The sequence below is a fragment of the Rhipicephalus sanguineus genome, chromosome 5, assembly GCF_013339695.2.
Source record: "Rhipicephalus sanguineus isolate Rsan-2018 chromosome 5, BIME_Rsan_1.4, whole genome shotgun sequence".
NCBI lineage: Eukaryota > Metazoa > Arthropoda > Arachnida > Ixodida > Ixodidae > Rhipicephalus > Rhipicephalus sanguineus.
This window is the reverse complement of record NC_051180.1, coordinates 96,856,781-96,872,777: the sequence shown is the minus strand read 5'-3', so window position 1 is coordinate 96,872,777 and position 15,997 is coordinate 96,856,781. Positions and strand designations below refer to the sequence as shown.

Genomic DNA, 15,997 nt, shown 5'->3' with positions numbered 1-15,997 from the left:
AGGTAATGCCGGCTCTGATGTACGTGTTTGAGTCAAAACTATGCCGATATGACAGCAACTGTAGACTCTGGAAGCAAACGTGCGTGATACTTAGCCCTAAATTTTCGCGTTTCGTTTCTTAAGTACTCTACCTGCGATGCGCCCCACTGTCTAGAACACCGTGGTCTAGGCTAAATTCGTAGAAGTTCTGTCTACGCCCGTTTGTGCAGCAAACACTGCCGTAACTAAATGCGAACGAACGGATTCATACAAGGGGTGTCCTGTCAGCGCAGCGTTCTAACGTTATGGACGCATTCTAAAGTGCAATTGAAACTTACCTCGCTCAAAACTATGACGTGTTTGGACGGTAGCAGCATCGCTGTCATGCCGTTCACCTTGATAGTCAGTCGCTGTGGCATTCCAACGAATGTGGCACACTTTAAATTCTTAATTAAGCGATACATGGTACGACGATAGCACGAAGTAAAGTGTTCACAATGTCAGGAGCTCGTGGGACCCATGCACCGGCTCGGCGAATAAGATCATCCCGCCTGACTCTCGCTATCACTTGTCACACGAAAGTTCGCAAAATCGAAACCGGCGGAGAGCCGTGATAACGCGACGTTGACAACAAGCACACGCGCATTGCATTGTTTCAACTCAAATAATACCGCGCTGTGATGGTGTGGCGTCACAACCGCATTCATGTAAGTGCGGTCAAGTCGGGCTCTGTAACGGTGTCTGTAAGTCCGATTTGTGACTATAAACAGTCGCGTAAGTTTCAAGTAGATGTAGGCACTACGAACGACGAGGCGTTGGCAAGATCGCAATAAGGTCCCGCCACCGGAAGCAGTCCGCGGGTAACAGCAGCCCCAGTGGCCCCAGCGCCATGGACAGCGCCAGGTCCAGCGTCAAAACAAAGTGCACGTGTCTTGGTGTTTTAGCGTGCGTCTTCCTCGCCAATGCGTGCTGCAAACTGATCGACAGACGTATTAATGCACCGAATACAGCGCATTGCGTAAATTAATGGATTCGTTTGCGAAGGAAAAACGCGAGCGCCTTGGAGGTGCCGATGTAAGCCGCAAAGGGACGATAGATTCCAGGATAATCGATGTTACCGACCGACTGAATTCGTTTCCGCAATACTATACCACAAGCTCATGCTCTGGGAGAATCATATTTTTTTCAGGCGCAGAAGTAAGTCTTTCCATCGTCAATAGCACTACAAGTGTCATGAGTGTGGCCTTAATTGTTGGCCGAGTTGTGTGTTGAATGGGAATGTACCGCTTTTCTTTTCCCCCATATTAAACTGTTTGTTCGGTTCATAGGAAAACTGAAATCTGCCGAAAACTAACCGTTTTCACTGCGAACTTCTCCATGTGGTGTCGTAGGAAAGTGAACCGCCAATTCATGCAATCTCACTTGCTGTAGACCTGCACTCTCATATGGTACAAACTTGCGCGTAAACTTTGCACATAAAACGTTCCAGGAACTTCTACTGACCATAAAATACGAAACAAAGCTACTCGAACTCAAGGACTCATGAAAATGTGCTAATCAAGAAACAGGCAGTCAGAATGGAATGAAATTACCTCTTTTTTCTGCCTGGGAAAACAATCACAACCTCCCACAAATGTACAGATAATGAAATTGCCCGAATTCTTTTTCTTTTGTTCACTCTAGTCCGACGTTGGAAAGCCAGCAGCTAAGAAGGGATGTCAGTGGCACCTCGTCACGCATGATCTTCTCACACAAGATGAACTGGTAAGTCTTGTTGTCTACAACTAAATTAAATAAAGCAGCCATGTCTGCGGTGCACTTGCATTAGCTGCGTTTTGAAGGTGCCTCTGAAATTACTAGGAACGTCGGAAATGTTCCAAAATGGTTGGCATCGCTAAAGGTTGCTGTTTGCTGCAACATCGTTCATTTGTTTCTCTTTAGGACAAGACATTGGCAACAGTCAACAAGTCTGCAACTCTCAAGTTTGAACCATTCATCCTCCATGTACGGTGTCACACTCTGGACGCAGCCCAAAAGCTGGTACGTAGAACTGCCTTTACGTGTCAAAACTGTTATCATCACTGTTTTGCTGGCTAGTGAACTTTTTTTCGCAGCTTATTAACTGCAAATAAAACATTTTTCTGCAGTGCTATTGTTAGAAAGGTTGGTGTTTTGATAAAGACATTACTGTAGTGCCAGAAGACCACCACACAGAAATGGACAGCAAGTCATGGGCACCTGATGTATTTTCATCTTCCCCTCTTTGCTGGTATTTTATTGTGTTGCAGTTATGTTGTTAAGAAAATATCTGTCGTGCACTGGTTACAATTCAGCTCTGGAGGTGGTCTTGGAATAGGTCTAAGTAGATTATTTTGTTGCAAGTACATTGACATCATTAAACCTGACACTAACTATGCATTATATGTAGTATAGCTTTCGATACAGGTATACACTGTAATGTAATACTCTGGCTGTCATATTCTGGTTTAAGCAAATGCTGTAGTTGCTAGACTTGCACAGCTGAGGAACCGGATGGCACAACTTAGCAGGCTTTACTGAGATACCTTCGGCTTTGCTGTAGCGTCACCAATGTTATAAATTTAACATTCTTGGCCTTAGCATCCTGTTGAAAGGTAGTCGCTCTAACTACCATATCAAGTTTGCGGCTTAAAAGTATTTTTGGACTCACTTTACGGATTTGCTATTTCCTTTCTTGCACTTGCAGCTGGCAGTGAGCATAGGGGCCGGATGTCGCAATTCCGGCATAATGCTAAGCAAGTCGGGCAAGGTTCACGTGGTAAGCGTTGACAGTGACACTTTCCTACTGAAGAACGCCGAGCCAGGTGAAAAGCGGTGTTTCTTTTGCAGGCAGTTCGGACCACACTCTCGTTGGAGGTTCCACTTTCTGATAATGAAAACATCCTTGTCACACCCATGGTATGTACTTTCGATGAGTATACTAGCCAAGTGTCTTGCTTCTAAAAGAAAAATGATAAATTAGTTTACTGTGCACAGTGTGCCTTTACTAAATAATTTATTGCCTTATGAAACTTTTTTTTAGTACCTGAACTTTCTGAGGAAGCAAGCGAATGAAAAAATGACGGAAAACTGGAAACGGCTACAAAGGTATCAAATATGCGCACAGCTATTTCCACACTGTCTTAGTTTGGCTTTCTCTTGCGTCTCTGGTCTGCCTTTTTTTTTTTTTTTTTTGTCACCCACCTCTGGGCGAAGAGCACACGTGCTTGGTCATACAATAAAGTTTAAGTGTCTTTTTATTGCAAAAACTCGCAAAGTGTGAAAAGTGCGAAACCGACATTTACAGAAGTGCTGCATCAAGCGTTGTTACTCATATTGTCAGTTTGTGCAAAGTGAGGATTTTAAGAAAAATCTAAAAACTTGCAGCTTCACTCCCCCATCCGTTATCAAAGCTGAAAGTTTGTACGACGCACCGGTGTTAGGTTGAAATTGCACTTTTCTTTCGCTGTTGCTGCTATCACAGTTTATGTGAGACTACATCATCTCTTTTCTTTTCCGTTACATAATGTAAAAATTAAATTTTCACATTTCCTGCTTTATACTTCCAGGTTTTCAGATGCGCTTAGCAAACTTCACTGTGAAAATGAAGGCAAGTCCGCAACACGTCAACTCCCCAGAGATTCGTTGGTTGCAAGGACCAAGACGAAGAAGACATCCGTTGCATTCGATTACGATGAAAGCGTTTCTGGTCTTTTCGACTTCTCCTCATGACGACTTCGAGGCAGCATGTATGCACTGGAGAGGGAGTGCGCCAGTTCCTTTATGGTTTTACACTTTTAAGGAAACTATAAATGCTTTTGCATAGCTCTGTCGCCCAACTGCTGTATGTAAAATGGCCTGTGTGTAAGCATGAGCTTTCTGCCACATAATACGCAAAGGCGTTAGCTTCCCATCAATGGCTCTTGCAGAAAAAAACATTGCCTTTATGTCACATTGAGGCTTCTCATCATCACAACGGTGACACCTGCTTTTTTCATTTGTAAATGTCCATGATGGCGGTAAATCGGGCTAGCTGGTTCTTCATGGTCGTAAAATAACGGTGCAAAAAAACGACGGACGAGCACACAGAGACAAACGAGCGCCGTCTTCCAACTGGTTTATTTATGCAGAAACATAGAATTTATAGCACTGACATATCGCGGGAAACAGATTATCACATCATGCGCAGAAAATCCTTTTCTTTATGAAGAAGAGCTATTGAAGGAGTGCTAACGCACTGATCAATCAGCAAGCTTATCATCAAGTCAGCTTCTATAATTTCATGCGTGATCTGTTCCTGGTTTTTATCGACGACACTCGACTCGACATAATTATAAACCAGTTTGAAGTTGGCGCTCGTTTGTCTCTGTGTGTTCATCCATCGTTTTTTGCACTGTTATTTTATGATCATAAATTTCCACGTTTCTTCAAATAAAATTTAGTTGATAGTTTGCATTGTTCTGTTGTGTTTCCTTATTGTCCATGTTTTTTATCTGCCTTCAAGTACATAAAAAAGCACAAATGCCTGTATAATATAATGGCTAATTTTAAGCATTAAGTATGGTGGCATTAAACAAAAGTCAACAATGCACATTATGTCGATTGCCTCCATTACACAGCACCAAGGCTGCAATTAATGATGCAGCATACATTCAATTGCTTTCCTGTGTCAACTTAAACCTGCAATTCCCACTTGAATCATCAACAACGCAATAGATTTTAAACCTGCAATTCCCACTTGAATCATCAACAATGCAATAGATTTTTTCATTATAATCTGTGATTTCTTCGTGACACTCTTCAGACAATTGATGCCTTTGCTTTACTCCACTCTTTTCCTCGTTATGGTACGGGACGCCTGCCTAGTGGGGCTGTTAATATGAACATTCATGGCTGCATACTGTTTTGCCAACTGGATGAACTTGCATAATGGCAGGAATGCCCGGCTGATGCGTTGTAAAGCCGCTGCCTTACCATATGCATCTGCATAACGGGCTGTTAACCCTTAATGAACAAGCATCGTCTACGGGCATCTTAGAACACTTTCTTTTTCTTGTAGCGTTTCTGTTTAGACACCATTGAACAACAGGCATCATGCAGACGAGGAAAGAAACGTTTGGCGGGTGACTTGGTTCCTTATGAAAGCGCAGTCAAAGGAGGAGAACCAATGCAAAGTTCCCAGCTGTACTGATACTTCCAACAATTGTTCTGTGAAATATGTTTCCTTACACAACTTTGCACATGTTGATGAAAAATAAGCATTTCATCCAGGTTGGTTTTGTCTTGTCTCTTGTCATTCAGTGGGTATAATGATGATTTGGTCTACACACTGTAACACTACTCGCCCCATATGGCATTTTCAAAAGTCAGTCTCGTGGCGACATAGACCCACCATCACAATATTGAAGGTACTTAAGCAAAGAACAAAAGCTGTTTTTTTTTTGTTATATTGGAGTTAGAATAGTGGCAACATGTTTTTGTTTTTTTTAGCATCTATGACTTAACCACAAGCTTTGCAGGTGTCAAGATTATTTCGAGATGTCAGTCAACACTGCTGCAGTAGCCAGGCTTACCACGGTCCTTGCTTGGCATCAGCGAAGACTATGACGAATGGAACAAAATTAAAGTGCGGAAAAATGGAGAATACTGTGCTCTTTGGCCAAATCCGGCCCTTGCGCCATTACAGCCCATATATCAATATCATCAAATGGAGAATAAGTAGAACAAAATGCAATAATCAAATCCTTGGTTATGGCATGTACCTAGAAAGGTCGAGGATCAGGCAGCAGGCACCAGCACAGGAAGTATTATTTCAAGGAGAGATTAAACTGATAAGACACCGAAAAACTGAGTATTTACTTCCCAGCCTGTCTGAGGCACTTTACCCCCGTTTATAAAACTTTTACCCCACAGTTTCTTTCCATCCCCTGGCCTTCACTTTTACACTGGATACTGAGAAAAAGTTATTGGTGAGGCTTTCGTCTCAATGCCTAGTTATAACCAGTCTAATTTGGTGTTCCTCTTAACATTGGATGTTACTGTACATGCTAGGTAGAAGAGAACTTTGAAGGAACCAACAACCAATCTTCACGATACCTATTTTCTTCAGCACAGCGGAAAGGTCACCGGTCAGAGTGCCTAATCACGGAATGGTAACGTGGAAAACGCCGTGAAACATTTGTAATCAGAAGTTTTCTATCTGCGGCGAATATGAAGTCATTATACACACGAGACGTGCTGCAAACAGTGAGCGCTTCGTGTTCGAGCGCGGTGAGTTACTGCACATGCGTGCACTTCGTGCGCATGCACCACGGCTCGACATGGTCCACTGGCGGCCGCGTAGGCAGCGCCACTTCTCACCGTGCAGCTCCTTTTACGCCGTAAGCCACACAGAATTGAGTGGGGCTGGATAATAATATACATACTCCAACTTTGAGGACTAATTATGGCACTCATGACAGCATCAGACTACGTATAGCAAAGTGATCGGCTTCATAATCCAGCTTCAAGGCTCTTCCGCTAGGCTGCACGACATACCGGTTTTTGTTACTTTTACACACGATTTAAAAATATAAATCCTACTCGCAACGCAAAAAGGGTGCTGGAATCGGTCACTATATCTTACGGTCTTTTCATTTATACCAGGATCTAATCCCACATTCTGGCCAGTTGTCGGTCCCTTTTAAGTTATCTAGGATTTGCAGCATCATACCTGTCAACCTCGAAATTCAGGAGATTCGTAAAGTGAAGGTGGGGGGGGGGGGGACATGACAGAATAAAACTTTTGTACGTATTAAACCGACGTCATAAACGCATGATTGCCAGTAAATTTTGTAGCCGTCGGCGATCACATTGGTACTCGTAATTAATCAGCGCGTGCACGCATGCGTAGTGGAGAGACAAAATCTGCTGTGCCCCGTGTCAGCGAGTAGCCCCTCACCAATCTTAATGCGCTTTTTCGACTGACACCAGTGTACTGCGACAAAAGTGACTTATGCGTTCTGCATGCGATCGGAAAACTTTAGAACCGATGCCTTTAGTAGATTATTCTCTTTTCACGGTGGTGCTAAAACTGTTTTTCGGGAGATTTATGGACGTGCCCGTACAATTGGGAGGATTGCTCGAAATTCGGGAGCCTTCCGGGAAAATCTGGGGATTTGGCAGGTATGCAGCATGCATAATAAATTGTGATTGTGACGGAGAAGAAGTGCACCCTGAAGAGCTATACAGTCGAATCGTCAGCACTACACAGAAAGGGCTCGTGCTGAATGTTGTTGCTGTTTGCGCTGGCTAAGCCTACGATTATATCCCGTCTGCTATTACAGTTTCTCTTGTCGAGGCTGTGTCTCGGCTTTTTATTACAATTGGTGAAGGTGCTGGGTAAACTCTTGCTTATACAAGGCTTAATATCCCCAAAAGTGTGCAGTGGATGATGACTGATGTCATGGTGCAGGGCTCCAGATGAATTTTTACCACCTGGAGTTCTTTCATGTACAGCCACTGGCAAACTTAACACAAACACTCCCCAGTGTGACCTGGAATGGCTTGTACGAACGCCAGCACCGCAAAGTGTATACGAGTACGTTGCAGCAGCTGACAATAGCTGGAACGCAGTTCAATTTGACTGGTCGATCTGTCTTTCACTTGCATTTCACTGACAGGGTGAGCGCGCTCACTATCCATAGCTCAAGCTATCGGCTGCTGCAAGCATACCGACCAACACTTCACGGCGCTAGCATCAGTCCAGGCCACACTGCGGATTGTTCGTGTTAAGTGTGCCGACAGCTGTACACCGAAAATTAATATTGGATTCCAGTGGCAGAATCGCAACAAGTTTGTTGCAATAACAGAGTGAGGCTGTGAGTCGTATGTTCCAGTGAGATAATGCGAGTGGATTCGGCACTGCAGTCACTCTGGAGCAGGAAAAGTTGCCACGCAAAAATCGGTCGAGTAGGCCGTAACTCTGTGTGACGTATTTCTTTCAGCCACCCTTTTAAATGTTTACTTGCATTGTGGGGCCGCGGTAGTTAAGGGTTTCAACGGTAATGGCAAAAACGGATGGCTCGGCACAATACGAAGCATTGCTTCTTCTACTCAGTGGCAACAGCTAAGAGTGAGAAGGTGCGAGTTTCGATAAATGCGGTGGATCGGACACGGACAGCGATGGTGAATCGGTGGTCAATGAGCGATGATGCCGCTTACAAGCAGGCATTCAATAGTATGTCCAGCCTGCATCCAGTGGTCGGGTCTCCCACTTTGCTCCAGTGGTGGGGGTTGTGTTTCAGTCGGGGATTAGGAGGCCTTGCCCTATGCCACAGACAAGCTCTCATTCACAAAGTCTGTTGGCCTCTTTGATTCCGGGACTGACATTCAACATAAGTACACGATTATTCTTTCAAAATGAGGCCGAAAACGAAACACGCGACACTCTGGCACATGAGCTTTTGACACACGGTCCTTCCTCAGCAGTAGACGGTCATAGCCACAGTCAAGCCACCGTGACTGGTTTTCAAAGCACCTATATTTGGTGTTACATACTTAAAGAATTAAAAAACTAAAGCAATCATAAGCTTAATTAAGCTGGTTGCAGGAGCCCAAAGAGTTGTTATTTCACAGCCTGACAGCAACACACAGATCTCCTAATTATTAGGCACATAGCTCACACATGCCACTTGAAACAGCAGGAGGTGGAAGATGGAAGCTTGCAATGAAAAAATCTGTAAACAGGGGGTGGGTGTTCGAGCCGACATTTCGACAAGTGGACTTGTCTTCCTCAAGGCTGGAACTGCAAGGCTGGAACTGGCTGGAACTGAGTTCCAGCCTTGAAGAAGAAAATTCCACTTGTTGAAACGTCAGCTCGAGCACCCACCCCCTGTTTACAGATTTTTACATGCCACTTGAAACCTTACGGTTAACAACGTGCGAGTTCGAGCTAGTTGGTACCACATACTTGACCACCGTTAAGCGCGATATATTTTGACGAAAGAACAAAAAGAAGCCTGTTTGTGTCTTTTTGTCCTTCCTTTCGTCCAAACGTTTGCGCTTGACGGTCGTCAAGTATTTAGATCATCATAAAACAGCGCCCAAATCGCTATTTTGCTCAAGTATTTAGGTTAAGCCAAGCAAAGGCAATCATAAGCTTAAGGCAATATAAGTTCTAAGCAATCAAGACCGCCATTAAGCGCGATATATTTGGACGAAAGAACAAAAACAAGCCTGTTTGTGTCTTTTTGTCCTTCCTTTCGTCCAAATGTTTGCGCTTGACGGTCGTTAAATATTTAGATCATCATAAAACAGCGCCCAAATTGCTACTTTGCTCAAGTATTTAGGTTAAGCCAAGCAAAGGCAATCATAAGCTTAAGGCGATATAAGTTCTAAGCAATCAAGGAACACAGTGACGCAGTTCAGAAAACAAACATCTTTATGCATTCTCATATATGTACAGTCTCAATCACTTCTACTAGTCCTAAAATGCTGCGGCAATAAATTTGCGCCCTAAACATCACGTGCATGCTAACAGAGGCATCACAACTTTTGCTTGGGAAAAAAGAGGAGGGGGAGAAAAAGCACTCTAGCAACATACTTTACAATGTCACGTGTTGTCCACATAGCCTCAGCAGCACGGTGCGGTAAAACATGCACAGTCAAAAAGATCTAAAAACAAGTTACAATTGTTCATGTGCAGTTTTTTGCTCCCGAGCAAACGACAATGAAAAAAATGGTGGCAGGGCAGGGTTCGGGCGCGCACACCCCGAGAGCCCTCGCCGAATGACTTGACGACGACAGAAGAACAAAGCGTGTGTGCTTGCAATTACATGCCATAGTGACACTACAGATACGCACAATTCCAAAGTTCTGAACACAACAACCGATATACATATATATAATATATATATACTATAAGATGAGATATTTATAAATGTGCATACTTTATCGTTTTCCTTTTTTTTCTGCACTGTTGCTTTCCAATAGTGTCGCAATAGCTCCCCGAATTTGTTACAATGTTGTTGTCTCGTGCTCTCCTTGATGGTGGTAATTACAGCTAAAACTTCTATGCTATGTACAGGTTGACTTCCAGGGATCACAGTTGGCACCCGTAAAAACCACTCAAGGCACTTTCAGGTATCGTGTAACACATCACTCTTGATCTCACCATTTTTTTTTTTTCTCTCGTCGAATCGAAGAAACAAGGCGCCGGTGCACGCGCGCACCTCCGCCGACCAGAAAAATATCTCTCGGGCACGACGGTCCCCGCTAACATGTTATCTGTAGTTCACTCCGTTATCTTTGCTACAATAATTTGTGTTCTTTACTTGCTCGTTCATTTGTATTTTTTTTTCCTTTTTACACAAGGTACCAAAAGAGCAGGCTCGCTCGACAACAAAGACAGGTGCCCATACATCCGCTTTAGCACTCGCTAACTCTAAGATAAAACGCGTTGTTCGCACGCACTTATCAAGGAAAAAATATAAAAGGCATGCAACCATGGCACACACATCCTATACGTACATAGTGGAGGGAAGGGGAGGTGGATTCCGCGTTTGTGGTGATGAAGCACTTTCAAAAGGGGGAACACAAGAGTGAGGATTGATGGCAATAATAATAATAATAATGATAGGAATAATAATTATAATAATGCGACAGAGAGATGGATGCGGACATGACAGCAGTGGTGAGGGCGGAGCTACAGACAGAAACGCAAGGACTGGAGATAAAAGCGTATGTACAAACGTCCCACAACTAGTGTAAGCTCGATGCATGGGGACAGTAGGGGGCCACCGTGGAGGCAGCAAGAGTTCGGTCGTCGTCGCAGCAGTGCGCATGCGCCCCACTCAGTTCAAAAACTTGCGGCACCTCCGGGAGCCGCACGAGCACGGAATCTTGACGTCTTCAATGGGGAACTTATAGTCGTACGTCAGCTCCTCTCCTTTGAGAATGCTAGAAGGGAGGGAACAGGGATTGGAGAAATGAAATCTGTTAGAAGTTCCCACAGTAACACGTTCGTCCAGATTTGTATAGTAGGTTTTCAACAGCGGAGCTGTTTAAGCTTCGTATTACGCCGGGTAGTGCGAACAGAAAATATAATTCGTCACATGCTCGCTTCGTCCCAATCTTCATTTTCTGCTTCGTTACCACACCATATGCGCTGATTAGTACGGCGGAGATTGCAATAATCTATCGCATTCTCCGCTGTGACTAAAAGTCACGCAGCATCTAGTCAAGCGACTAAAATCACATAACAGCTAGTCATGTGACATGTTCCACCATAATCCACTTAAAAACTAGTCACGTCACTAAAAATCACGCAACAGCTAGTCACGTGACACGTTGCTGCCAAAACCATGTAACAGCTAGTCACGTGGCATGTTCCCGCCAAAAACCACGTACAGCTAGTCAGTCATGTGACTAAAATCAAGTAACATTTCCCCGCTAATAACTACGTAACTGCTCACCTGTCTAAAAATCATGTAGCATCATGTGACTAACATCGCGCAACTAGTCACGTGACTAAAACCACGTAACATCATGTAACAAAAAGTCGCGCAACATTTGCCCGCCATAACCACGTAACAGCTAGTCACATCACATGTTCCCGCTAAAACCTTGTAACATGTGCGTAGTGTGAGGAACCGACCAAAGCCGGAGAATAGTCAAGCCTAGCCATACTTAGCAAAGCAAAACTTAGCACTTCTAGCAAAAGCTTTGCATTACTAGCAAAAACTTGGAAGAAGCTAGGTCGAACACTAGCTCCACCGTTGGTTCCAGGCTTGCGCCACTAGTACAAGCTGTGCATATTTTTTTATTCAGAATTGTAGCAATGGCAGGAATGCTAACACCAATCGCAACCACGCGACATGCATTTTCATGTGGGATCGGCACATTAGCTTGCCGACTTCGGTTCTAACAAGGCCAAGTCATCGCCTCCAGACTTTTGACACACGAAGGGGAATTCACACTGATCTTCGCTACTGTGGCTGCCGGTCTAGCCCATGCGTCTGATCTTATGTTCGTTTGTCAATAAGGTCTGTGAACTGACAGTCAACTTCCCTGCAATGACTTGCTGGAACATTTATGCCACCAGGCTCAGCTTGTCGCTAGTCACCAGTGACCAAACATGGTATGTTGCATGTTTGGTCACTGGTGTTGCATATTGGAAGCACAATTACAGTCAAACCCGGATATATCGAACTCGCAAAAAAACGCCTGTCAGTTCGATATAGGGCATAATTTGATATAAGCCTGCTAAAGAATTGGACGTCATAAATTCACACACCATTCATAAAAGCACTTTATTGACAAAGCTAGCTTAGTTGCGCTTGAAATAGTCTTCCATTTTTTTCTGTTTGAGCAACTTCGCTGCCTGCGACAGCACGCATTTCTCAACATGGTCTAAAGAGCCGGAGCAGGCGAGGCCGCAACCTTCCACATTCGCGCAGAAGCGCTGGACTAGTGCGAGAGCACCAATCACCTCTGAGGATGTGGGCAAAGGATCGTCGTTTCTCATGCCTTTCTTTGAACCGCTGTAGCCAGCTGGAGCCACCTTGAAAATCCTTCCTGCCAAGGGGAAAAGACATGTCCTTTGCTTTTCGTTCGATCATGGTGCCGGACATGGGGAGGTTGCGCAACTGAACGTCGACAAACCACATGTACATGGCTGCCACGACGTCTTCATACACGGCCGTGCGTACGCGTCGGGCGCCACGGGCACCGGGTCTTTTGTCCGCTTTATCCCTAATCTCCGCCTTATTCTCCAAGATCGTGCTGAGAGTGCTCCTCGGAATCTTGCACGCTGCCACGACGTCCAACTTCTCACCACGTTCGACTCTATTTATAATTTCGAGCTTCACGGCGAAAGGCAAATTCTGCCGCTTCACGCTAGCCATCACGGCACAGGCGCATGGTGTGAAGCACAATGAACGAGAAATGCAACGAGATAACTCGCACGACCCGCGTGCTCGCACGACGAGAGTACAAGAGGCCTTGATTGGCCGTCTCAGCAAGCGCTGCAGGCGGGTCAGGATCATTTTTTGCAGGGGGTGACGGCGGCTCGACTGACGCGGCACGGTCACGGTAGGGAGAGCGGGTCATGCGTTGCCGGGTTAAACCACTTTTGGAGTAAGCAGTGGGGAAAAGCGCCAGTTTCCTCGCCGCTACGAGGGAAAGCAAACTTCCAGAGGCACTTTTGCCCCGCTTGATGTTCGATATATCAGGAGTCGCTGCTATTCTTGTTCAATGTAACCGTAATTTTCTCTATATATTCTCAGTGTAACTATACCGTGTTCAGAAGTTGTTCGATATACAGGAAAATTCGATGTAAACGGGTTCGATATAGTCGGGTTCGACTGTATTCCATAATAAGCTTTGTTAACATTTGTGGTGAAAATTCTATGACTGCACGTAACTTGCATAGCTTGAGCAGTTTTGCCTGATGAAAGTACGAAATGGAATGCAATAGACAGAGCGACAGCATGACAAAATACCCGCATGGTTTGAGATGATACCCATATGGTTTGAGCTTGCATGCAGAAGTGTATTTGCACACAGTGCACTAGAGTGTACCATACTCTTTGTTTCCATGACTCACCTTCTCAGTGCGAATATCACAATGTGTTTCTTGTTGTCCACAGTAATCACCTTTGAGTAACAGTTGGGCTGCAGGAGAGAGGCACCCGGAAAAAAAAATCAATCAATGTGCAATGCAAAATAAGAAGATCTAAACAATGTATTTGCTGATGATAGTGGCCAAATTAGTAGTGATAGGGTGCACCCACAGTCGAAGCATAACCGTGATGATAGCATGGGATGTACACACGCCATCATCTAGTGTTACATAAAAAATGTGTTGGTGCTGCTAATCATATGGGGCTTCACCGTGACAGAAGAAATCACCTGGTCGAAACGACGTAAACGCTGAAGAACTCTTATGTCAGGTATATCTTGACATAATTGGAACGGGAAGTTTCTAATATTGCAAGTTTTTAATAAATGTTGGTATAAGGCATAGTGTTATAAAAACACTACAGCAGCGTGAAAACCAGAAAAGCGAGTCCCTCTCAGCCACTGAAGCAAGTGGCAAGCAAGACATATGCATCATGGCACTGAAGCTTCAGCTGCTGAACGTGAGACACTGATGGCAACAATATTTTATTGAAACTCACCTCACAGGAGTGGTTGATGAACCTGGCAGCATTGCCATGCATAGTGGCATCAACAACCTCATGGTCGTCAATGCGGAACATGTAACAACCAATCCCCTGCAAGCAATAATTGGCTACCGTCAGTCTTGCATGCAAAGTCATAGATTGTTAATTCGCAGTCACTATGAGTTCACAGTCATATCTTACTAGTAAGGCTGTACTTATCGATCAATATGCATGTTTCAATTGAAAGTTGTATTATGACGTCGAAACTTGCACATTCCGGCGTTTCGAAGAGCTTTTCACAGTCCTTGCGGCTTGCTAACTAACTTAGTCAATTGATATATTTAAAGTACAAGAATTTACATCAATAAAACTGAAAGCTGTCATTGTGATAAGAGCTTGATATTAGAGCTGTGCGAATAGCAAAATTTTGGGTGCGAAGCGAATTCGAATAATAAAGATTGAATGCGAATCGAATCGAATAATTTTCGCATATTTCTCAAACATTTTTCGAATAATTCGAAGTTAACTTACAGAAAAAGTTGCAGAGAATCCCTAAGTATGTTCTTGTGAGATAGCAACATGAAAGTGTTTCTTTTCGCTAGGTTGATGAAGCGCTGGTGGGGTCATATTTCATAGTTGTCTTTCTTATCAAGAATGAGGCAATGTAGAGGCCGAATTGTATTTATGTACATGATTTGGTGCAACCAAAGTGTAGCCGACAACACTACACATGATAGGCAGAGATTCCATTTCCTCAGCCTCCTCTTCTCTTTCAACTTCTGTGGAAGGCCAACTGATGTGGCAGACAAGGATGTGCTCCCTTCAAGTCCGGAGTTCCAAATCTGCCTCGTAGACGTCGATATATAAGAACATCTGAAATTTTGGATGCTAAAAAGCTTCGGCGTCCGATTTTTGGGACTTCCTGCCCAAATTTCAGGTCCAAAACAGCTTTAATTGAGCCCCCAACTCTGCCACATCTTTCATCTCCATGTTGGGACCAGCGTTTTCTTGAGTTAATACATTTGCGACCGTAGCAAAGCTTGAAAGGCAGCTTCGCCGCAATACGGGGGTGTGATGAGGTGAAGCATATTGAAAATCTAGGGACCACTTCCAAACGGACGTTGTCTCTTGGCTAAGTTCGACCGTAACGGACCTTGAAAGGCAGCTTCGCCGCAATACGGGGGTGTGATGAGGTGAAGCATATTGAAAAATCTAGGGACCACTTTCAAACGGATGTTGTCTCTCGGCTAAGTTCGACCGTAACGGAGCTTGAAAGGTAGCTTTGCCGCAATACGAGAGTGTTATGAGGTGAAGCATATTGAAAATCTGAAGGGGTCACTTTCAACCGGACGTTGACTGCATTTGTCTTTGGGAAGTTCGAATAGTAAAATTTCAGTGCGAATCGAATCAAATAGCAAACACTATTCGAAAAATATTCGAAATTTCGAATATTCGCACACCCCTACTTGATATATTTAAATTACGAGAATTTACATCAATAAAACTGATGCTGTCATTGTAACAAGAGCTGTTCCATAGCCAGTCAAATTAGAAATGTGTTGTCAGGTCGGCTTTCTGCCACATGTTTTGAGTAATACGTTGAGCATATCTTTTGAGCATACGTTGAGCATATGTTGAGCATCGGGCACACAATCTAAATGTTGCAGGTTCGGTCCCTGCCGGCGGCAAGTTGTCTTTCGCCCCACTTTACTTTCTTCACATCTATATCACAATTACTAAAATACAAATAACGTCCCCTATACCTTCCCTGGCTTCATTATCTGTTCGTTTTTATTAAGGTTGTATCAAACAAAGAAACAAGGCCTGAAGATTCCTTTCTTTCATTCGTTCCCATT

At 44.1% G+C, this 15,997-nt stretch overlaps 2 protein-coding genes across 6 annotated transcripts in view; one reads left to right on the top strand and one right to left on the bottom strand.

The window, feature by feature from the left end:
- LOC119394032 (histone-lysine N-methyltransferase 2A-like) overlaps positions 1 to 15,997 on the bottom strand; it is a 102,937-nt gene that overhangs the window by 40,576 nt on the left and 46,364 nt on the right. The window contains exons 24-26 of one of the 5 annotated variants that reach the window (XR_007416066.1): positions 14,157 to 14,252; positions 13,583 to 13,650; positions 9,954 to 10,935 (exon numbers count right to left, since the gene is read on the bottom strand). The exons of 1 other annotated variant lie outside the window; for it this stretch is intronic. Coding sequence is in view for 3 of the 4 variants with exons in the window: in XM_037661245.2 (XP_037517173.2) it covers positions 10,830 to 10,935; positions 13,583 to 13,650; positions 14,157 to 14,252 (270 nt within the window). In the remaining variant the exon portion in view is untranslated. Of the gene's footprint in view, positions 1 to 9,400; positions 10,936 to 13,582; positions 13,651 to 14,156; positions 14,253 to 15,997 lie in introns of those variants that run through there. 3 more of the 5 variants (XM_037661245.2, XM_049415598.1, XM_049415597.1) reach the window with 3 other exon arrangements.
- Positions 914 to 4,452, top strand: LOC119394031 (tRNA wybutosine-synthesizing protein 3 homolog). Its single transcript, XM_037661244.2, has 7 exons — positions 914 to 1,176; positions 1,663 to 1,743; positions 1,921 to 2,019; positions 2,705 to 2,776; positions 2,848 to 2,916; positions 3,041 to 3,105; positions 3,567 to 4,452. Exons 1-7 carry the CDS (start codon positions 1,006 to 1,008, stop codon positions 3,727 to 3,729), a joined length of 720 nt encoding a protein of 239 aa, XP_037517172.1. The 5' UTR covers positions 914 to 1,005; the 3' UTR covers positions 3,730 to 4,452.

Bases quoted from the DNA above. Each gene is read 5' to 3' on its own strand.
- LOC119394031 (XM_037661244.2), top strand. From the start codon at position 1,006: ATGGATTCGTTTGCGAAGGAAAAACGCGAGCGCCTTGGAGGTGCCGAT. The intron at 2,020-2,704 runs GTACGTAGAACT...TTGCACTTGCAG, and splicing joins TGGACGCAGCCCAAAAGCTG to CTGGCAGTGAGCATAGGGGC. The intron at 3,106-3,566 runs GTATCAAATATG...TTATACTTCCAG, and splicing joins AACTGGAAACGGCTACAAAG to GTTTTCAGATGCGCTTAGCA.